This window comes from Amphiprion ocellaris, chromosome 9, assembly GCF_022539595.1.
Source record: "Amphiprion ocellaris isolate individual 3 ecotype Okinawa chromosome 9, ASM2253959v1, whole genome shotgun sequence".
In the NCBI taxonomy this organism is placed as follows: Eukaryota; Metazoa; Chordata; class Actinopteri; family Pomacentridae; genus Amphiprion; species Amphiprion ocellaris.
Window position 1 is genome coordinate 1,639,763 of NC_072774.1, and position 24,104 is coordinate 1,663,866.

The window sequence follows — 24,104 nt, forward strand, 5'->3', positions numbered from 1 at the left end:
ATTTTAATTGTTGATTATTCTGTCGAGCATTTTCTCGATCAAATGATCAGGGGTTTCGTCTCTAAAATCTCAGACAATGGGGAAATGGAGTTTTGTTTTTTTTTAATCAAGTGGCCAATGTTGAAGCAGATTTTTGCCTTATTGCACGTTGCAATGTCGATTTCTGAATCAATATATCATGCAGAAATTATACCTCAGCCTCTACTGCTTTGCCGGTTCATTTTAAATTCTGTCTTTATTTTGAAGTTAAAACTGTCCGAGCAACAATTTATTGCAGCTGCATGAAATCCAAATCCATGAATAAAAAAACAGGCATTGGCTTTGCCCCATTCTCACAGATTTGATTTCTTTTTTGTCTTTATTTTGTTAGCAGAGCTGCTGCTGAAGATGATTTTTCATTATTTATTAAACTGTCGAGTGTTTTCCTGAGTAATCGATCAGTTGTTTGGTTTCTAAAATGTCAGAAAATAGCAGAAAATGTTGATCATGGTGTGAACTGTGTGAGTTTTCTTTCTGTTTCAAGCTGCAAATATCATTGCAAGATGATGTGTTTGAGTAAATTTTTTCTTATTGCACATTACGATGTTGATCATAAATCGATACATCATGCAGATTTAATATCTCAGCCTGTTAGAAACTGTTAGAGCAACAATTTAATGCAGCTACATGACATCCATTTTGGCAGGTTTTGATTTTATTTTGTTAGTAGAGATGCAACTAAGGCTGATTTTTTTTTTCTTGATGATTAATCGTGGAGTATTTTCGCGAGTAATCGATCAGTTGTTTGGTTTCTAAAATGCGAGAAAATGGTGAAGAATGTAGCTCATGTAGGTTTCTTGAAGCCCAAGGAGCCTTAAATCAAAGGAAATGATGACTAGTCATGGAAAACAAGATCCTTTTTGTATCGAGCAACGGAAATAGTTTCAGGATGATGTGTTTGCGTTAATGAAATTTGTGAGGTATATGACAAATTGCTAATCGACATATCATTTTCTCTTGTAGTCTCTTGTAGTCTTTTGGAGTTAAAAACAGTTGGAGCATCGATTTAATGCAGCTGCACGACATCCTTTGTCCCATTTCAACAGTTCTTTGGTTTCTTTTTGCTTTGCTTAGAGGATTTTTCATCATTTATTAACCTGTCGAGTGTTTTCTCGCGTAATCGATCAGTTGTTTGACTTCGAAAATGTGAGAAAATCCTGAAAAATGTTGATAAATTGTTTTCTATCAGACGGACTTCTTTTTATGGAAAACGCAAATCATCAGGGGTTTTCTTTTGCTATTAAGGAGGAGGAACAGTTTCAGGCTGATGTGGTCGAGTTAATTTGTCTTTGCACGTCTCAGAGTCGATGCTGAGTCGATATATTGTGCAGCAGTAAACCATCTGAGTTTCTCTCACTTTCCTAGTTTTTTTTCCCCCTGCTTGAAGTGGTAAAAGAAAAAAGGATTTACTCGTGAGTCAGTGTTGTAAAGAAGTCACAAGTTGACAGATTCATGCTTCTTGCAGATTAGCTGAGAGTGACACCGAGGAAGAAGCACCTGAAAACGGGCCGAACACCAGGAGAAAACACATCATTAAATAACCGAGAGCTTCATTATCGCTATTAGTCCGGGAGTCTGTTTTAAGCCGTCAGTACACTAATGCTTGATTGTCATTTTACACAGTCCGCCACACGCGTTTCATTGTCTCAATCGGATGCAGCTTGTTTGGCTTTCCGTCGTGTTTTTTTAATCAGCTTTGCTCGTGGCGTGGCGGACAAAGCCCTTTAGCTGTTTCTGGCAGAGACTCCCTTTAGCTGCTTACACACTGATAATGCCAATTTGGTGCCAAGATCTATTAAATAAGACTGAATAGCTGGACCTGAGAGGAAAGCAGCGCTCCAGACGGGCCTGACACCGGCGGTTTGTTGTTTCTGCTAATTCAGCCGAGGACGGATGCAGTCTGAGGGTGTAGCTGAGGGTTCTGGTTGTATTGGAGTGGATTACTAAGGAGAGGATTAGTTTGTTTGGATGTAGAGCGACGTGGAGGAGAGGGAGGGAGGAAGGATGGGAGGGAGGGAGGGAGGAAGGATGGGAGGGAGGAAGGATGGGAGGGAGGAAGGATGGGAGGGAGGGAGGAAGGGAAGGATGGGAGGAAGGGAGGAAGGATGGGAGGGAGGGAGGGAGGATGGGAGGGAGGGAGGGGAGGAAGGATGGGAGGGAGGGAGGAAGGATGGGAGGGAGGGAGGGAGGAAGGATGGGAGGGAGGGAGGGAGTATGGGAGGGAGGGAGGAAGGATGGGAGGGAGGAAGGGAGGATGGGAGGAAGGGAGGGAGAATGGGAGGGAGGAAGGGAGGGAGGGAGGATGGGAGTGAGGGAGGGAGGGAGGATGGGTGGGAGGATGGGTGGGAGGATGGGAGGGAGGATGGGAGGGAGGGAGGATGGGAGGGAGGGAGGGAGGGAGGGAGGGAGGATGGGTGGGAGGAAGGATGGGTGGGAGGAAGGATGGGAGGGAGGATGGGAGGGAGGATGGGAGGGAGGGAGGATGGGAGGGAGGGAGGGAGGATGGAGGGAGGGAGGAAGGATGGTAGTGAGGAGGAAGGATGAGGGAGGAGGAAGGATGGGGTAGGGAGGATGGGAGGGAGGGAGGAAGGATGTAGTGAGGGAGGAGGGAGGGAAGGATGGGAGGAGGGAGGAAGGATGGTAGTGAGGGAGGAAGGATGGGAGGGAGGAGGATGGTATGAGGAGGAAGGATGGGAGGGAGGGAGGGAGGAAGGATGGGAGTGAGGGAGGAGGATGGGAGTGGAGGGAGGAAGGATGGGAGGGAGGGAGGAAGGATGGGAGGGAGGAGGAAGGATGGGAGGGGAGGAGGGAAGGATGGATGGGAGGGAAGGGAGGAAGGATGGGAGGGAAGGGAGGGAAGTATGGGAGGGAGGGAGGAAGGGATGGGAGGGAGGAAGGAGGAGGAGGATGGGAGGAAGGGAGGGAGAATGGGAGGGAGGAAGGGAGGGAGGATGGGAGGGAGGGAGGAAGGATGGGAGTGAGGGAGGGAGGGAGGATGGGTGGGAGGAAGGATGGGAGGGAGGATGGGAGGGAGGATGGGAGGGAGGGAGGGAGGAAGGGAGGGAGGATGGGAGGGAGGGAGGAAGGATGGGAGTGAGGGAGGGAGGGAGGATGGGTGGGAGGAAGGATGGGAGGGAGGATGGGAGGGAGGATGGGAGGGAGGGAGGGAGGGAGGGAGGATGGGAGGGAGGGAGGATGGGAGGGAGGGAGGGAGGGAGGGAGGGAGGGACGCTTGCATTCAGACGCCTTCATCTCGAGGACTCTGCGTCGCACCTTCAGCCGTCTTACTTCATTACTGTGAGATTCTCGGAGCTCGTTGTTCTGCAGCCGCTGGTGATTCCAGAGTCACTCCACTGATCTCAACACAACTCGATGCTGATAAAACTGCTGAGTAGCAAGATTTCCCCCCTCTTATCACATCTTTTTTTTTTTTTTTTGCATAGTATCATGAGAATATATTATTCAGCGAGCAGATATTAAAAATGCTTCGTGGCCAGCAGGATGGTGTTTCCGAGAAATCTTGTGAATTTTATTCTCATATCGAGCTGCAGAAATAATTGCAGGATGATGTGTTCGAGTTTATTTGTCGTACTTCAAATCACGTTAAAGCGATATATGTTTTTTTGCACAACAGATCAGTTGTTTGGTTTCTAAAATGTAAGCAAATGGTGAGAAATGTGCTCAAATAAAACACCATTTTGGTAGTTTTTCGTTTCTTTTTGCCTTTATTTTGCTAGTAGAGCTGTTTTCATTAATGAGTAATCTCTCAAGCTTTTCTTGATTAATAGATCAGTTGTGTGGTTTCTAAAATGTGACAAAATGTTCAGAAATGTGGATCAAATTTAAATTAACATGCAAGAAGTGAGTGATTAATGATTATTCTTGGAAAATAAGATCTGTGTGAGTTTTCTTTTTGCATCAAGCAGCAAAAAGTTGCAGGATGATGTGTTTGAATACATTTTTCGTACTTCAAATCATGATGAATTGATATATTGTGTAGGTGTGATATCTCGGCCTCTGCTGCTTTGATTTTTATTCTTCTCTTTAAAATGTGTCTCTCGCAGCCTTTTGGAGTCATGTGCTGCTTCTGTTTTTTCCCAGAAATCTTGCAGAGAGGTTTGGCGTGTTGCGATGAAAGCACGGGTTGTGAGGGTCACAGTTTGCTGCTCGGTGTCTCTGGATGCACAAAATGCAAACTCCGTATTTACATATCGCCCACGCAAACACAGAGAGACAGAAATACAGTGCCCTTTATTAAACGATGTCTTTGTGCCGCGTGCCAGCTGTGTGTCGGCAGCGTCGCCAGCTCTACCTGACCCGACCCGACACACCTGTCAGGTTTGGCAGCACTGAGCTGGATGCGACTCAGAGACGGAAATCACAGGAGAGACTCAGCGAGAGGAGATCTAAAGGAGGGAGACGAGGAAGAGGAAGCACAGAGGGCTGAATAAGAAGACGGATTAGTGTGTCAGCAGGAATGTGGAGCCCAAAAGTCAGAGTTTTCAGTGTCACAAAGGTTTAACCTGCTAGATCTCCATGGTAACTGATGCTGTACAGCTAGATCTCCGTGGTAGCTGATGCTGTACAGCTAGATCTCCATGGTAACTGATGCTGTACAGCTAGATCTCCATGGTAACTGATGCTGTACAGCTAGATCTCCAAGGTAGCTGATGCTGTACAGCTAGATCTCCATGGTAACTGATGATGCGGAGCGAGATCTCCATGGTAACTGATGCTGAGGAGCTAGATCTCCATGGTAACTGATGCTGTACAGCTAGATCTCCATGGTAACTGTTGCTGTACAGCTAGATCTCCATGGTAACTGATGATGCGGAGCGAGATCTCCATGGTAACTGATGCTGAGGAGCTAGATCTCCATGGTAACTGATGCTGTACAGCTAGATCTCCATGGTAACTGATGCTGTACAGCTAGATCTCCATGGTAACTGTTGCTGTACAGCTAGATCTCCATGGTAACTGATGCTGTACAGCTAGATCTCCATGGTAACTGATGCTGTACAGCTAGATCTCCAAGGTAACTGATGCTGTACAGCTAGATCTCCATGGTAACTGATGATGCGGAGCGAGATCTCCATGGTAACTGATGCTGAGGAGCTAGATCTCCATGGTAACTGATGCTGTACAGCTAGATCTCCATGGTAACTGATGCTGTACAGCTAGATCTCCATGGTAACTGTTGCTGTACAGCTAGATCTCCGTGGTAACGGAAATTTTTATACCTGTTGTTTCTGAGATACTGGATGTTTTAAACTTAAAGCCCCTAGAAGACATTTAAATAAACAGTCGGAGGTTAAACAAGTTTTTTTTTTAAGAATTATTTTTTGTTCTACATTAAAACGAGCCGTTGACTGAAGCAGCTGCTCATGATTGGTCCGGTCTGTGCAGGAGAAGAGTCACATCCAAAGTTTCTCGTTTTTGTCATTTTGTGTCTTGTTTTTGTCATTTTGTGTCTCGTTTTTGTCATTTTCTGTCTCGTTTGTGTCATTTTGTGGTTTTTTTTTGTTGTAAAGTGTCTTGTTTGTGTCATTCTGTTTCTTTCAGAAAGTTTTCTCCCATTCTGTGCATCTTTTTTGTCTTCTGATTGTTGCATTTCTCATTTTTTGTTATTATTTTTCAGAAATTACAAGAAAAATAACCCATATTCTGTGTGGTTTTTTGCCAAAAAGCAGTTTTAAGTTGCGGTTAATCTGAGGCCTGAGCACTGGGAATGTGTGGGATGGACCAATAGTAACACAAATAACTTTTGAATTTAACTCACATCACGTCGGCTAAGGCTGGATTCTGGATCGTATTTCCACTGGGCAGCAGGATTTTATCGCCACTTTCTTTCACTGACGAGAGATCAGTAAAGAACCAGAGAGGGAACATCTTTAAATATAAATGTGTAGAAGGAGACGGTGTGTACCTGTCCATAAATCCTCTCAACTCCTACAAGTTTCTGGGTGTTTTTCTTCACTGTGAACTTCTTCTGTGCAGTTCTAGTGTCAAAAACCACGAGAGACAAAAATGCTGACGTTGAAAAATTACACATCAACTTGTCCAACATTTTTCAAAGTGTCTACAGACGTACCCAACGCTGGAAACAAGGGGGTTCAACAAGACATTTGAGGGAGCTCTGAGCCACATTTTTGACCAATTTCTCATGTTTTAGAGACCAAACAACTGGTTTATTCATCAGTTTGAGTCATTCTTAATTAAAATAGTCTAAATTCTGTAATTTTATCTTCTTAAATGTGAATATTTTCTGCTTTCTTTCCTCTGTGACAGTAAACTGAAGATCTTTTGACAAAGTCACTTTTTTCACCCTTTTCTCGCATTTTAGAGACCAAACAGCTGATATATTGATCAGTTTGAGTCATTTTAAATCAGAACAAACTAAATTCTGTGATTTCAGCTTCTGAAATATGAATATTTTCTGGTTTATTTCCTCCTTTATGATGGTAAATTGAAGATCTGTGTTTCATTTTTGTTATTTTCTGTCTCATTTGTGTTTCATTTTGATTGGATTATAAATATATATTTTATAAAGTAATAAAAAAACAGGCGTCTCTGGAGAGCTTCTGTGAAAAGAGGGAGAGACATAAGAAAAAGTGAATACATGTTTAGTAATAAAAAGTAATTTTATTCATTTAGGACACTTATTAAAATAATAATGAAAAGATTATTATTTGTTCTGTGCTGGATGAGCAGTCCGGAGAGAATTATCTCTGAAACTGGTGCAGAAAAACTCTGTTGTTCAAGAAACCATCTAAAAATGAGACACAAAGCAACAAAAATGAGACACAAAACAAAAAAAACAAGAAAAAAAGACAAAAATGAGACAGAAAATCACAAAAACGAAACACAAAACAATGAAAACAAGAAACAAAACAACAGAAACGAGACACAAATCAGATCTTCTTCCTGCTGCGTGAATCAGATGCAGCATCTCCATCGCTATGGTTACAGCAGCCTCAGCACCATGTCCATTAGCTTAGCGGCTTCATGAGTGAATTGTGGGTAACGCGGTTCCTGCCTGGACGTGTCTGGAGCTTCCAACTGTCCCTGCAGCACAATTAACTGATTACGATCTTCTGCTGGAGTGTTTCCGGAGAGTTTCTGTCTCATTTTTGTCATTTTGTGTCTCGGTTTTGTTGTTTTCTGTCTCATTTTCGTCATTTTGTGTCTCGTTTTTGTCGTTTTCTGTCTCGTTTTTGTCATTTTGTGTCTCATTTTTGTCGTTTTCTGTCTCGTTTTTGTCATTTTGTGCTTTGTTTTTGTCATGTTCCGTCTCATTTTTATCATTTTGTGTTTTGTTTGGGTTGTTTTGTGTTTCGTTTTTGTTTTCTGTCTCATTTTTGTCGTGTGTCTTGTTTTTTTCATTTTGTTTATAATTTTTGTTGTTTTGTGTCTCGTTTGTGTTATTCGTGTTTCTTTGAGAAGGTTTTCTGCCTGGACATTCCTGCAGCACAATTAACTGATTACGATCTTCTGCTGGCGTGTTTCTGGAGAGTTTCTGTTTGTCATGAAGACACGATCTCCCAGCATCCTCTGCCTCTCATTTCCCCCGACGCTGTCCCTCTCCTCGGCTGGATTCCCGGTCTATCCGAGCTTCTTCTCCTCATTTGCTCGGGGTTACGGCGCTGAGATTAGGTTGTCAGAGCTGTTTTGCTTCTCGGTGAAGCCTCATCGTACCTGCTGGTCGCGTCTGGTTGTTGTTCTGGACTCAACGTTTGGTTTTATCGACCTCTGACCTTCAGGAGTCACCTTGGATGAGAAGCAAACAGCAGCAGGACTGTGGAGGAGATGAATAGACTTCTGTCCTCCTTGGTGTCCTCTGTCCCTCTCATTTATCCTCAGCCTGTCTGTCTGGAGAGCAGCATTTCCGTTGATTTTGGTTTTATTAACATTTTCTTACAATTTAATTTTGTTTCTTTTGGTTGCTAAGCTGTATTGTCTTTAGATCAACTTGTCTTTCCATATAATCTGCAAAAAACACCTGATTTCCCAGATAAAACCTGCATTTTCTCAAGAATTTTGAGGCAAATATCTCAAATATATGCAATAAATTAAAGAGATGGAATGCAGAGAGGATGCAGGCTGCAGACTGAGCTGCTAATGTCACACATTTACAGTTTTAACCCTGAAATAGGAACAGAAAAGATATGATGTCCCGACAAACGACAAAAATGAGAAACGAAACGACAAAAACAAGACACAAAATGACAAAAATGAGGCAGAAAATGACAAAAATGAGGCAGAAAATGGCATAAAGAAGACACAAAATTACAAAAACAAGACACAAAACGACAGATACAAGACAAGAAACGACAAAAACGAGAAACAAAACAACAAACACAAGGAAGAAAATGACAAAAACGAGACACAAAATGACAAAAATGAGAAACGTAATGACAAAAACGAGACAAAACAATAAAAAAGAGACATGAAACGACAAAGACAAGAAAGAAAATGACAAAAACGAGAAACAAAACAACAAAAAACAACACAAAATATACAAAATGAGACGCAAAATAACAAAAGAACAATGAACAATCCAGTATTTTACTTTATGATCTAAACAACTTGTCATGGTCTAGAAATGATTTTAAATTTATAGTTTTACTAATTTACAATCTGCAGTTAATGTCTTCTCTGGAATTTTTACATGTTGAGGGCCGGATTGGACCCTCTGGAGGACCGCTTTTGACCCACGGGCCTCATGTTGGACACCCCTGGTTTAGACTCTGTCCTCCCAAATAACCCTGAAATCACCCTTCTTCCTCCTCTCTCTCCTCTTCCAGATGAGATCGAGATGCTGGAGCGCCTCTGGCTGTCTGGAATCTGCCACAACGATAAAATCGAGGTGATGAGCAGCAAGCTGGACATCGACAACATGGCTGGAGTTTTCTACATGCTGCTGGTGGCCATGGGCCTCAGTCTGCTGGTGTTCGCCTGGGAGCATCTGGTCTACTGGAAGCTCCGCCACTGCATGGCCACCAGCTCCGGCAAACTGGACTTCCTCCTGGCCATCAGCAGAGTGAGTCCTGTTTCCTGTCACCTTTAGAACCTCTTTCTGTTGTGTTGAACCTGAGTTTTTACCTCTATGCTCAAAGAAGTAGTCAGTAAATCTGTAAAATAACAGATAAAACACAGACAGGACCAGCTCAAATCTCACTTATGCATGTTCAGTTTAGGATAAAACAAATAAAACTGCTGCCAATTTCCATAAAGTTTCTCAAAACTGAAATGCAGAGTCGGATTTTAGATTCTTTTGTGCCTCAAATACACAAAATTACCACAAAAAGACACAAAGTTACCGCAAAAATACACAAAATTAAAATATAAACACACAAAGTTTTCACAAAAATACACTTAGTTACCATAAAAAGACACAAAATTACAGTAAAAAGACCCAAAATTATCACAAAGACACACAATTACCATAAAAAGATACAAAAGTACCAGAAAAATACATTCAATTACTATAAAAAGACGTGAAATTACCATAAAAAGTATAAGAATTACATAAAATTACAACAAAAATGCATAAAATTAGCATAAGGAGACACTAAATTACCACAAAATTATCATAAAAATACACAAAAATACCATAAAAAAGGCAAAATTACCATAAAAATACAAAGACAGACAATTATCATAAAAAGACTCCAAATTACCAGAAAAAGACAAAATTATTACAAAAATATACTAAATTAAACAATATGGTAACTGAGTGTATTTTTGTGGTAATTGTGTGTCTTTTGTGGTAATTTTGTGTCTTTTTATGGTAATTTTATGTCTTTTTATGATAATTGAGTATATGTTTGTGGTGATTTTATGTCTTTTTATGATAATTTTGTGTCTTCTTATGATAATTCAGCGTATTTTAGTGGTGATTTTGTGTATTTTTATAGTAATTTTGTGTGTCTTTATGGATAGTTTAAGACATGATTTGAAGCATATTTGTGACAGAAACACGTGTCTTCAAAACGAGGATGCAGTCAGTCGTTCAGAAACATGATTTCAGATGTAAGATCATACATGTGCAGATGAAACCGGCTGTTTTCTCCTGTTTGGACACGAGGGCTGCAGCAGGAGATGGAAATAATAAATAATAATAAACCAGTTTTCAAAAGAAATGCAAGATTGCTGTTTCCAGATAAACAGGCTCCACTATTTATAGAAGCGTTGTTTGGTTAATAAAAACCGCATAAATTACACATGAAGGTGCGATGATCACGCCGTGCCATTTTGTTTCCGTCAAGGTCGGAGGATTTCCAGGATGTGAGCGGAATTGAATTTCAGTTAATCTGCAGAATTGACCGAGTGAAACTGAATTGACCCGGGATTTTCTAACGTTCGCTAACAGATGAAAAAAATACTGGGTTTCTAAGGTGGAAGTTAAAACACCGGCGGCCCTGAAAGCCTCCAGATTAACTCTGTTCCAATTCTTCAGTCATCAGGGCTGCATGATGCTGAAACAGGACGGCAAATTCTGGAATAAAAATGAAATATTTAGACCATTAAAAGCCACAGAAAACATCCAAGTCTAGAGGTTTTTCTTCAAAATATCATTAGAGGATGAACATTTGGTAGAAAGAGAACAGTGTTAATATCTGTATTACTCAAAAATACACTCAATTACCATAAAAACATACAAAATCACCACAAAAGACATAAAATTACCATAAAAAGACACAAAACTACCATAACATGACACTAAATACAGGTTAAAAAGTACAATTTGGCTACAAAAAGACACAAAAAACCCACAAAAATACTTCAGAGCCATACTTATTAAATTAATGTTTTTGTTTAGAAGCTGCTGTTGTTTCCTGTTCCTGTTTTTATCCCTCAGCCCTGTGTTGTACTCTGTTTCAGGGTATGTACAGCTGCTGTAGCTTCGAGGATGAGACGGCACCGGGCGGAGCCAAATCTCTGCCATCGCATCACCACGCCGCGATGGTCACGGTGCCATCGCAGCCGCACGTCGTCTCCACGACGATGACCAACCCAGCCATTGCCATGGCGCAACAGCAGCAGCAGCAGCCGCAGCAGCCACAGCCCGTCTACAAGACGCCTCTGCCGGGCTCTCCTCCCACCGTGGTGCATTCTGGGACGGCACTGGGTCCCTCCAACACCCCCATCGCCGGCGCACCCCTTCCGTGCTCCACCTTCCTGCCCCGGCCGGACCGCCGGCTAGCCGTGGTGGATCGCTGGAGGCTTCCAAAGTCGGCCACGGCCACCAACCCGATGGCCGTGAGGGGGGGCATCGCCGACATGGGACCCTTTGCTCAGAAAGTCCCACCAAACTGGGCTTCGACTGCTGGAGGGAGTGGGGGGCTAGAAGGCTATAAGAGGTACTATGGTCCCATTGACCCTGAGGGACTGGGGCCCTGCATGGAGCAGCAGGCAGGGTCCCAGACCCCCAAGACTATGCCAAGGGGCCACCCCCAGCCCCCTCCAGCCAGTGTGGCCTTCTACTCAGAGAAGGGCATGGACCACGGGGTGGGGAAGAGGGTGGTGGGAGGTGGCAGCGGAGGTCCGGGGAAGGGGGCTGCTAAACCTCTGGGCACGCCCAGACAGCCTCCTAAGAGCCAGGCCCCTCTGCCCCCTACACCCCCGCTGCCACACCCCTCTCCCCCTCTCCCCTCATCCTTCTGGAGGAAGCGCCGGCCCAAGAAGCCCAAAGAACCCGGCGGGCCGCTGTACGAGAACATCCTGCCGCTGGGCCGGAGGGGGGGAGCGCGAGACGGGGGGGTGAGGGAGGGAGGAGGCAGAAGGGCCCGCCCCCTCTCTCCCCCGCTCTCCCTCCCGGTCCCGGTGCCCCTCAGCCCCTCCTACACCCCGCCCTCCCCCTCCGTGTCACTGCACTACACGTCTTCGTCCTCGTCCTCGACCACCTCATCCACGTCCACCTCCTCCTCCGCCTCCTCATCCCGCTCCTCCTCCCCCACCTACTCCTACAGCTCCTCCAGAAGCACCAGGGACCGCACCGGCGGCATCGACGGCGAGGATGACGACGACGACGACCAGCTGACAGAGGAGTCCAGCCTCCTGCTGGGCCGGGGGAGGGAGAGGGAGCGCTCCATCATCCGGCCTCGGTCCCTCAGCCACGGCCGCCTGCCGCCTCCCATCCCGCCCAGGAAACCTCGCACCTTCTGGGGAGACCGAGAGAGGGAGCGGGAGCGGGAGAGGGGAGGCAGCCAACTGTCGCAGCTCCAGGAGTGGTGGGCGAGCTGGAGCGAGAGGGAGAGGGGTGGACCGGGGGGAGAATCCGAGAGGCAAAAGAGGGAGAAGAAGAGGAGGAAAGAGAAGGAGAAGGAGAAGAAGAAAAAGAAAAAGAACAAAAAGAGGAAAAAGAGGGAGGAGAGGGAGAGGGAGCGTGAGAGGGAGAGGAAGCGCAGGAAGGTGAAGAAGAAGAAGAAGAAGGCGCTGAAGACAAAGAAAAGAAAGAAATCGACCGGAGGGAAACGTTCAGAGCCGGAGGAGGGAGACGTAGAGGCAGAGAGGGAAGGGGAGGCCGAGGGAGACAGGGAAGGAGGGATGCAGGACTACTCCTCATTTTCTGCCCAGTATCGGGGCACATTCGGGGACAAGGGTCGGGACTCATGGGATGGCGATAGAGGCAGGAGGGAAGGAGCAGAGGAGGGCAATGACCGGGAGGAGGAGGACAGCAGCAGGAGCAGGGAGAGGCGACCCAAATCCTCCCACTCCCACTCCAGACACCGAACGCCCAGCAAGCGCTACCCCAACCTGAACAAGCTCCCGGCGTCCGTCAAGTTCTGGGTGAACGGGCGAGGAGATAACACTCCTCCCACCTCCCTCCATCCTCTTCTCCCCACCTCCAAGCGGCGGCGGAGCGGAGGGATGGACCGGGAGGACAGCGGCCGACTCGGCGAGCGGCGTCCTCTGCTGATGCATTATGAGAAAGAGAAAACACAGACGAGAGAAGGGCTGTCCTTCCCCGAGTGGGACTCCGAGGACGACGACGATGACGATGATGAGGAGGAGGAGGAGGAGAGGGATAGGGTGAGGGAGCGGGTGGAGGAGAGGGGCAGGAGGGCAGGTAGGGGGGCAGTTTCAGAGTCAGAGAGGGACAGGGCCAGAGCAGAGGACAGCTACTCGGACGAGGGTTCATCGGGGGAGTTTGGTCGGTTTGAGAGGTACTGGGAGGGAGGTGAGGGCGGCAGCAGCGGAGGCATCGGGGGAGGCTGGTTCTTCGGCACTTACCCCTCCAGGGAGAAAGGGGGCAGCATCAACAGCCGAGAAGATTCGCTGCTGGGAACTCGGGCGGAGGGCTGGATCAGTACGGATTTCTGGGGGTCGGGGCCTGGCATCGGCTGGGGGTCCGGGGGTGGAAGCGGAGGCCTGGGCTCACAGTGGCCACCGCCCCCGGCTGCCTTCCCTCCGCCCCGGAGATACTGGTCCATGGACAAGATTCCCGTGAAGGGAGAGAAGAAGTGGAAGAGCGGCGGAGGGAAGAGCAAAGGCCGGAGCCGGGATCGAGGGGACGAAGCAGGACGGGCCACCATGTGCTCCTGCAGCCTTTACCCCCAGCCCCACCCCTACCCCCACTCCCACAGCCGCTCCCACGCCTCCCACTCCAAGAGAGGAGCCGCGGCGCTGTCCCACAGCCAGGAGGAGCTGCTCCCCCACTGCCACAGCTTCAGCGGGGGCTCCCGTCCCAAGCCTCTGCCCCCCAAACCAGATCAGGCCAAATCAGGCAGCCAGTCTAACCTCAGCCTCAGCACACAGCCCACAGACCACCCGCCTCAGCCCTCCCCGTCGCCGCCCCAGCAGCCCTCCATGTCTCCCACTTCCCTCCCGATTCCCATCCCGCCTCCACCCTCCTCGTCCTCTGTGTCACCACCAGCAGGGGTCGGGATGGCGGGTCAGGCTCAGGCCTCCGCCAGCGCCAAGCTCCAGTATCAGAGACTGCGCTCAGTGCCACAGCCACGGAGGTTCTACTCCCCCCACCTGCCTCTCAAAGCCAAGAGCCTGTGCTCACGTCGAGGGTCGGCCCACTTCTCCAGCCTGGAGAGCGAGGTATGACAGGGGGACAGGAGAGAGGGAGACGTGGGAGCGAACACCACTGCGATTGAGACCCACGGCACCGTGGCAGCGGGAGGCGGGGACGACGACGCTGCGGCGACTGTCGGGGATCAACTGGACACCATCACTTCGGGAACTGACGTGGACGGCAGCTCCGTCGGCGCTCCATGTGAGAGCGACGCTGCCGCCACCCGCTCCATCGTACGTGTCCTCGTGAGGGCGACGGTGAGACGCCACACCAGGGTGAGCTACGTCTGTCTGGACAGTTCCCACGAGGACGAGAGCGAAGGCGAGGCTGCGTCGCCGGGGACGACGGCCCCAGAACTTCTCCTCTGCTCAGAGATGAGCTTTGTGATGTCATCTTCGGTTCTCCTCCCCTCCCCGAGTCACAACTGTGGATAACAGTAGTCTCCAACCTGTGAGTAATGATGTCATGTTTGCACACACACACACACACACTCACACACGCACACACACACACACACACACACACACACACACACACACTGATGATGCTCCGAACGTCTCCCTCCCTCTGGCTTTGAACTCACCTCGTGGGATGAGGAGGGTCCCACCTTCTCCCAAAAAGATGCCAGTGATTGGTCACTAGAGTCTGGCTCCCTGTCCTCATTGGCTGTTGGCTCTGACCCGGACTGGCAGACTGCTTCTCGGAGAGACTCGTCGCTCTTCTTCCCTTTTGTAAATCAGTCGAAAAGCAATGCAGTCACCTCTCGTGCACTGCCTGCCTGGCCACCGCTCGCCGGGCAGTACCGCCTGTTTGACCTCATGACGCCATGAGACCCATCTAGCTCTACCCCAGGACCATTTACGTGATGTCATGTTTTACTAGAAAAACCCTTTTAACCAATCAGAGTGAACAGGAAACGCTCCTCCTCTGCCCCGTCGGAGCTTGTCGCCTCCAGTCCGACCAGAACTCAAAGAAAACTGAACTTTAAAAAGAGAAATCACGCTAAGAACAAAAAAGACATGTAGCAGATTTTTTCTTTCACGTCTGTCTTTTCTTTCGTATTCGGACTTTTTCTCCCCCTCCCCGTCCCCTCTTTTTTATTCTATCAGTATACTTCTCTGACTGCGTTAGTGTTTTAATAAAGAGGAGGCTGGATGTGGCTAGTGTTGGAAGTTGGAACGATTCCACAGCAGTGCCAAATTTCCACTTAAGAGCTTTTAAGCATGATTTAAGCATGACGGTTCTCAAGTAATTTGCTTTCACAGATAAAAAAAAAAAAATCCCATCTTAACATAATTCACCCTCATGCAAGTGGATCAAGGGGGAGGGGGAGGATTGATGCAATATCTGTAATTGACACTAGATGGCTGCATAATATTCAAATGAGCTCCAGACACAGTTGTGCAAAAGGCTTCTGGTGAGTTTAATCATTGTGGCTCTGCGATGCAGAGCAGCGGGTTGAACTTTATTACCTTTATAAAAAGTGGCCAGTCAGGATTTATTCTCCGGAATAATCGAGCGCGGTGCATCGCAGGAGCCCTCCGAGGACATGGCTCTGTGTCGCCGTTATATTGTACCCGTGCAGAGTTTGTAGATGATGGATTATACGAAGCACAATTCCTTCATTGTATTCCTCAGCTGTAAATGCACAATCACGCTCACTCGGTGGAAATTATCTCCTTTTTTTTCTCTTTTCTTTTGCAAATAAGACTGACTGAATGACATACTGTGAATGCTTCGAGGTGCACACACACACACACACACAGCAGCTGAGACTTCAGTTGGCGATAAAGTCCCGTTATCCAGATTATCAGATGACTGTTTGACTCTGAGCAATATTCCCACCTTCAATGTGACAGGGATTCCACGGCCGGCGCACCTTTTCTGCATCTGTGCAAAAAAAAAAAAAAGAGAGATAAATTTAAAAAAACGCCTCTATCAGAGTCTGATGTCACTTTCTCACCGGTGTTGAAGAAATTTCACTCTTAGTCCTTGGAAGTTTGCTGTAGTGGGGTGTTTGTTGGTATTAAGGTATACGGTGGGCTTTCCAACACAAAGCATGAGTCTGTGAAAGCAAGCCGACCCAGAACATCTGGAAAGTACACAATTTATAGGGATGGTCAGAGGGTATTGAGGGGTGAATAGTGGTTAATTTGGTTGCTAATCAGTGACAGAGGGTGTTATGACCCAACCGCTAGGGTCTGATAACCAGATGTAGTTAGTTTAAGTAAAGCAATTTATTGCTCAGTGACAAATTAATGCAAAAGAACAGTGGTACTACAAAGAAAAGAGGGCTGGTGGATGCTGCCAAATCAAAGAACCAAATAAAACCACGACAGCTAACAGAGTGTGTAAACTAGCTTAACTAAAGCAAAGCAACTAAACTCCTTAGCCAGACTTAAATACAATAGCATCACCCACCACAAAAAACAGAAACTAATACAAACGAGCGCTGAGTGTGCATAAATAACTAAAACTGGTGTCTCTAAACACACACATTTAACACACAACATGCGACGATCAAGTCACAAGTAGCTTCTCGCCAAAGTTAGCGGGCTGCTAACAGTAGCTCTAAATGTCCTTAATCACCCCTAAATGGCTACATAGGAACACAAACAAAACACAGAGGCACCCGGGCGAACAGATTGTCAGACAACAAAGAACAGAAGGTCAATGAATCAAGAGATCTGGCAAACAGTTGCAAAAAGAGATGAGAGGTCTAGCAGACAGTAGAAAAAAACAAAAGATAAAAGAATTGTGGATAACTGTGGGAAGTGGGATGAAGGAGTGACACTAGTATCTGTAGGAAAAGGTGTGCTATTTTCTTCATCACCGGCAAGCGGAGAGATTTCATCTAATTTGGTCGAACGCGATGAATCAGCGCACCCAGCTCGGTGATTTGTGGCGTCGTGCAAGCCGTGCCAAAAGCCATCTAACTGTGTGAACTCCATGAAGTTGGCAGCGTCTCTCACACTAAGACCAGCCACAGCCCAGCTCTTCTTCTGTCGTAGGTGAATGTAGCTTTGACATGATGTAGCAAAAAGAAACACCCACTCTTAGACTCTGTAGCTCTGTGGACGGAGGCCGGACGGACGGATGGACGGACGGAGGCCAGATGGACGGACGGACGGACGGACGGACGGATGGACAGACGGACGGACGGGGCCGTGTTTGTGCATGTCGTCACAGATCGAAGGGTTAGTCGACCTTCTTTTTAACTCCAGACTGTACCTTTTATCTGCACATGGATTGCTTTTTTCTACGCGGGGGGCAGTTTTTAAAAAGTCTTTGTTTCTACAGATCCCACCCCCCAACCCACCCCACCCCCGGAGTCATTGCATGTTTAGCTGAATGAAAAATCTCAGAGGTTTGTGGTTGGGAGGGTTTGTTTAGTTCAAGTGTAGCTTAAACGCTTAGGACCCAGGACCAGAGCTCGCTCTACTCTGCACCCCAGCAGTGGAAACCACGGCAACAGTTCGACTGCTTCACGTGTAGTAGAACACAGATTATTTTCAACCAATCAACAGGGCTTAAACCTGGTGTGTCACTGAGCATTATTGATTTCTATCAAGGCGCTAATACTTAAGTCTGTGACTGCATGAACAGAAGTGACTCAAAAAAAAAAAAAAAACCCTCTGGCTTATTTAGTTTTCCTTTATTTTTGATTTTCTTGCTGAGAAAAAAGAATATATTAAAATATACTATGTTTTTGAGAATGTACCATGTTATACTGTGATTTAACTGAGATATTTTATTGTATTCATTTGAATTCTATCATTTATCTATAAAGAAATATATATGTACAAATAAATATATACATATATATACACACAGGTATATATATATATTAGTTAAGTTTGGTATATTTGGAGGAAGTGTTAGATGAAATAGTTTTAAATGTTTTAGCTTTGTAGCAATTCTAGACACTGAAATCATTTTTGAATTTTGATTCCTCCTATATGACTGTGAAGACATTAGTGCCTGTGACAAAAAAGACAAGTAAAAGTCTAAACTCTATTCATCTGTATCTACTATAGCTATCAGTCTGTCATTCCTCTAGTACTACCTAATATTACTTTCTCACATCAGTATGTTCCTCTCACTCCATCTGCTGCTCTCCTTTCCTTCCTCCTGGTTTCTCATTAAGAGGCGACGAACATCCTCCACCTCTCCTCCTTTAAAAAACTCCACGCCGATCACATCTCTCTCTTAATTAATCCATCCATTGACCTTTGCTTTCCTCCTTTGATCACTTTCTTTCTTTTTTTCCCACAATCAGCTCATCCCTCTGTCTGTCTCTCACTTAGCAAAAAACAGAGACCAGTAGATACTGTGTTCTTGCTCCTTTTGACTGATTGTTGATGATGATGATCAATTAACTGATTGATGAAATAATTAATGAACAATGTTACTCTTACTGATGTGACTGAAGTGTGTATCTGACGACCACACCACTGTAGCAAGTCTGGGCTGCACCACACCACCAGCGAGCAAGTGGGGCCTCAGTTGCTATGGTGTTGCCATGGCGTTTTCATGGCGTTGCCATGGTGTCCTCCGCACCGCCAACACCTGGTGCCTGCTGGGTAATATAGCATAATATCTCTCACTTTGTCCAAAGTCGTGGTCAGAGCGCTGCAGCTGCCCTCCGCCCAGTCCTGACCTTAATAACCGGGAACAGAACCGCCGAGGGGCAGCACGGCGGTCTAAACCCGTCTGGACCGGACCGGACTGGACTGGCTCGGCTCAGCTCGGCTCGGTGTTGGCCCTGCATCCATCATTAGATCGTCAGTCTGCGCTGCTCTGCATGTTGAAACCAGTCAGCTGCTCTCGGCTGTTCCTGACATTAACCCTCTGAACTCTCATTGTTCTTCACCGAGGTTTATTTTTCACTCCGAAAAAAAGTCCTGCAGCTCCGTGGAAACAAAACAAGAAGGAGCGAGAACTCAGAAATGTCACAGTTAGAAAAAAATGAAAGTGTAGTTTATTTTTTTGCAAAACAACTAAAAATCAACACATCTGTTAGCAACACTGGAACTCAGAGGGCGCAGTCCTCCTCCAAGGCTGCTCATTCCCTCATGTCAGAAATGCAACATTTTTTTATTAGTTACTGAAGATCAGAGAATGTGTCCATTTAATATAGATGAACCCACAAACAAAATGACCTTGCGCTGAGCACAGGCGTGTGTTATGCATGTGTACGTTATGTACGGATACCGAATTTCATGACCTAAATATGTGGCGGGAATTGATGGGACTCAGAAACACCCCCACAATTTAATCAGTTGTTCCTTGGATCATTTCTGATGGATAAGTCCTGATAAGTCCTCAGTGGTGGATTTGTAGTAGAATCACAATCATGTTATCGTCAGCAGGCAGCTGATGTATTGTTCACTTGTTGTCATGGTTACAGTAACGCCGTGCCACTATCTGGCAATGATACAGAAATATTTAACAAATCCGTGGATCCAGACTATAAGCTGTATCACTGCCAGAATCTAATCACTTGGTCCTTGTGTCATTTCTGAGCTTCCCTGGAAATTTCATCCAAATCTGTTAGTCTGTTTTTGAGTAATGTTGCTAACAGTCAGATGGACGGACGGACAGAGACGGACAGACAGACAGACACAAACAGACAGATGTATTCACGCCCTCTCTGCTCTGTGGAAACACTGCTTGCAGTTCAGCCGAGGCATTCCTGAATTTTTGCTTTGCGACTCTTGATCACAGTTGAATCATTCACGGCTGCATGTAGCAGCACAGAATTTTTTGCTTTTTATAGAAGGTGCTTGATGCAATTTTCACAAAATTTTCCATGTAAATCAAGTTATTTTGATGCCAAATCATGATTTTAAGCTAAGTTTTTTGCAATGTGATACAGGTAGAATGACAGAAATCTGAAAGTAGAGCAAATTCTTTGGCTATTTTTTTTTTTAAACAATTAATGGAAAACCTAGAATCCTGCAGAATCAATTGTGTGGAGGGAATCATTTTTAGTTTTATTTATTTTATTTTTTTACAAAATCTGTAGTGTTTTTGGCAAATTTTAACTGGTTTTGATGAGATATTACAGTTTTAATCTTCGATTTGATTTATAGTATTGTTATTTTTATAGATTTTACAGCACAATAACCGTCTGAATGTTCTAATTTTATTTTATTTTTTTAATTTTATTTTTCAAATTTTACCTAATTTGATTTTTGGTCGATTAATGGTCAGTCTCAGTTACAGATTTTAAATTTTTTTAAATTTTATTCTTTTTTTTTTACAGAATCTGGTGCAAGAAGTCAGATTTTTTTAATGAGATGTGTAGAATAAAGTGATTTTGATGTGAAATCACAATTTTGAGCTGAGATTTGGTTAATTTTGCAGATATAATAGCACAGTAACCGTCTGAAAAATTCAAAATATGCTGATTTGTAATTTTTTCTTAAATTCAGATTTTACCTGATTTTACTTTTGGCAGATAAATGGTCAGCCTCAGTTCCAGAATTTGTTGATTTATTTATTTATTTTACAGAATCTGGTCTTAGTTCTTAGTTGTTGCTCGGCTCTAATTTTGCTTCCTTTGTTCTTTTTTTGCCCTTTAATATCTTATTTTCTAAGTCTTTATTTAATGTCTACTGTTGCACGAAGAGAGAGTAACGAAATTTCGATTCTTGGTATGTCATGTACATATTGAAGAATTGACAATAAAGCTGACTTTGACTTTGACTTTGAAAAAGTCTGGCTTTTTAATGAAACATGCAGAATAAAGTGATTTTGATGGGATATCACAATTTTAAACTGAGATTTTGCAGATATTGCAGCACAGCAACCATCTCAAAGCTGAAAATATGATTTTTTATCCATATTTTACTGAATGTGACTATTGACAGATTAATGGTCAGTGTCAGTTGCAGATTTTTAATCTTTTTAATAGAATCTTGTGCAAAGGTCAGATTTTTTTAAAATGAGATCTGGTTAATTTTGCAGTTTGAATAGTACAGCAGGCATCTGAAAGTTTAAAATATGCTGATAGATTTGACCTAATTTGACCTTTGGCAGATAAATGCTCAGTCTCTTTTTGTTTTTTAATGTAGAATAAAGTGACTTCTAAGAACAATTTTGATTATTTTTTCCATCTCGCATGATTAGTTCAAGGAAAATTGAACATCTGATGATTCTCTCTCTTTTTTTTTTTTTTTTTTTTTTTTTACAGTTTCTGGCTGATAAATGGAGATTTTTCCAAAAAGAAAAGCTTTAGTTTTGGGGTTCAGAGGGTTAAATTTGTGTGGAGAGGGAACATGACACAGTATTGCATGAACCGCTGCAGCATGACTCTGTGGAGCTTCTTCCTCTGCTTGTTTTTCATCTGCTGCTATTTCTGAAGAATACACACACACACACACACACACACACGCACACACACACACACACACACACACACGCACACACACACACACACACACACACACACACACACACACACACACACACACACACACACTTTGCAGCACATGCATATTTAACACACTCACATCACTCAGGCAATGATCCTCGTCCTCCGCTAGCCCTCGCTCAGCATCGCCTCCAGCCGTCCGATTGCCTCACAAACATTTCCTCAGTGTGTCTTTTGACAAAAATGAGACACACAACGACAGAAACGAGACACAAAATGACAAAAACGAGACAGAAAATGACAACTGAGACAAAATGACAAAAATGAGACACAAAATGACAAAAACAAGACAGAAAACACCAAAAACAAGACATAAAACGACAAAAGCAAAACAGAAAACAACAAAAACAAGACACAAAATGACAAAAGCGAGACAGAAAACACTAAAAACAAGACACATGACAAAAACAAGACACAAAATGACAAAAACGAGAAAGAAAATGACAAAAACGAGACAATATGATAAAAACAAGACAAAACAATAAAAACAAGACATAAAACGACAAAAACGAGACATGACAAAACAAAACACAAAATGACAGAAATGGGACAGACAATGACAAAAACAAACCACAAAAAGACAAAAACGAGACACATAATGACAAAAACGAGACACAAAATGACAAAAACGGGACACAAAAAGACAAAAACGAGACACAAAATAACAAAAACGAGACACAAAACGACAAAAATGAGACACAAAACAACTCATTCCTTCAGAGTGTCTTTTGTGAGGTCCTGTCGCTGTTGTCCGTCACACTTAACCTCCTGATTTGTCCGATTCTCCCGAGCCGAGCCAGTCCGGTCCGTCCGGTCCGGCGCCCACCATCCCCTCTCCTGATTGACCCGTGACCTGGGAGCCAACACGTGTGCCGCTCCAGAATTCAAACAGGGTCCTCATTGGCTGAAAATCGGCCGTGAATTATATCAAGGAAATTACAGGAGTGCCACACGTGGCCCTCGACAGGTCCTGGATCTCCTCCTCCTCCACCACCAGGGCGGCGGCGGCGGCCCACAGGAACCAGTGTGAGGCGCTCCGGTAACCCTGCCAACTCCACAGGCCTACTTGTGGATTGCTAGGCAGGTTGCTAGGTGGGTGATGTTGCTCCAAGCCCAGACTGGTCTGGTCTATGCCCTGGTTTAAATGTGTTCGTTTATTTGACATTGTCTGTCTGGGGTGGGGCTGGAGGGTCAGTGCTGCACTTACTTCCTGAGAATTGCTTCATAAAATATGATTCTCTTTAATTAATGCCGGTGGTGCTGTGTTTCCTTTCCTTTTCTGTCACGACTGGAAAGAAGAAGGTTTGTGTGTTTGTGAGTGTGTGTGAGTGTTTTATTTCTTTCTATTCTGAGACAGTGTTGTTCATGCAAGCTATTATTCAAAAACAAGATGGGAAACGACAAAAACAAGACACAAAATGACAAAAACAAGACACAAAACGACAGAAAAGAGACACAAAAGGTCAGTGTATATTTTGGCAATTAGATTTTCCGTTCTGAAACGTGTATTGAAAAACAAAAAAAGGGGTTATTTGATTTTCGTTTTAAAATACAAAAATTAAAATTGAAATACAAGGTGTTTTTCCTTTTCATGATCAAAAAGGGATATACGTATTTTAAAAGTGCTTTGATTTTCATATTATATTTAGAATAACAAAAAAAGTAAAATCAGTAAGAGACAGAAACGGAAAAAGGTCCGTTTTTTCATTTTCTGAGACCGGAAGTGGTCATCAGCAAGTGTAGAGCCAAACAGAGTACGGTGCATAGACTGGATATATTTATTTTCGTTAGTTTTCATGGTCAAAATGAGAGATCAGGTGGCCGATCTTAAAATAAATCAATATTGAATTTTTTATAGAGCGTTAAAGTTGTGCGAAGCCAGGGGGCGGGGCTACTTGATTGACAGTCTGGTCTGGAATGATTGACAGGTCCTCTGGAGGAGGCAGCAGAGACTCTGCTCTCCTCGTTTGGATTAATTCTGATATAATAACTGTTGGTTTATTTATCGGTGGAGCAGCAGAACCTTTTCCACAGACAGTTTTCCTGCCCGTTGGCTTGTTTTAACCAGTTTTCTGCCTTCGGCTGATTCTACCAGCAGACACTGAAAGGACTCTGATAGTTCGGTAAGTTAATGTTTATTTTCGTATCGGTGCCGCTTTTAATGCACTTTATATGCAGCTTTAGTGTCAGATATAATATAATGTGTACCATGCACTCCAGATGTTGGTGGAGTTTGTTTCTCTGTGTGTTGACCAGAGAAGAGAGTTAGCATCTGGTAAATATTAGTTTTAATGTTAGCGATGCTAACCGAGCTAGCTGCTCAGTGGTAGCCTGATTAAAGTTAACGTAGCATTAAGCTAACGTAGCATTAAGCTAACGATGTTTGTGTTGTTTCCTGTAAACAGCTGAAGTGTGTTGTGTTACTGTAATGTGGTACATTTAGTTAATAAAACTGTTCATGGAGACGCTGGTTCACATTAATGTAACGTTTAGAAAACCTAAATGTGATTAAAACAGTGAGATTAAGGTTCTGTGTTGTCAGTAGTCCTGAATATCTGCTGAGTCTCTGAAGTTAAACTGGAGAAAACAGTAAATCTGCTC

General features: G+C 44.5%; 1 protein-coding gene across 2 annotated transcripts in view; it reads left to right on the forward strand.

Annotated features, from left to right (window-relative positions):
- LOC111586249 (glutamate receptor ionotropic, NMDA 2D) overlaps positions 1–22,211 on the forward strand; it is a 94,551-nt gene extending 72,340 nt beyond the window's left edge. For both annotated transcript variants that reach the window (XM_055013571.1, XM_055013572.1), the window contains 2 exons: positions 8,844–9,079; positions 10,924–22,211. In XM_055013571.1, coding sequence (XP_054869546.1) covers positions 8,844–9,079; positions 10,924–14,097 — 3,410 coding nt within the window. In that variant the 3' untranslated portion in view covers positions 14,098–22,211. The remainder of the gene's footprint in view (positions 1–8,843; positions 9,080–10,923) is intronic.
- The last annotated feature ends 1,893 nt before the right edge of the window (positions 22,212–24,104 follow it).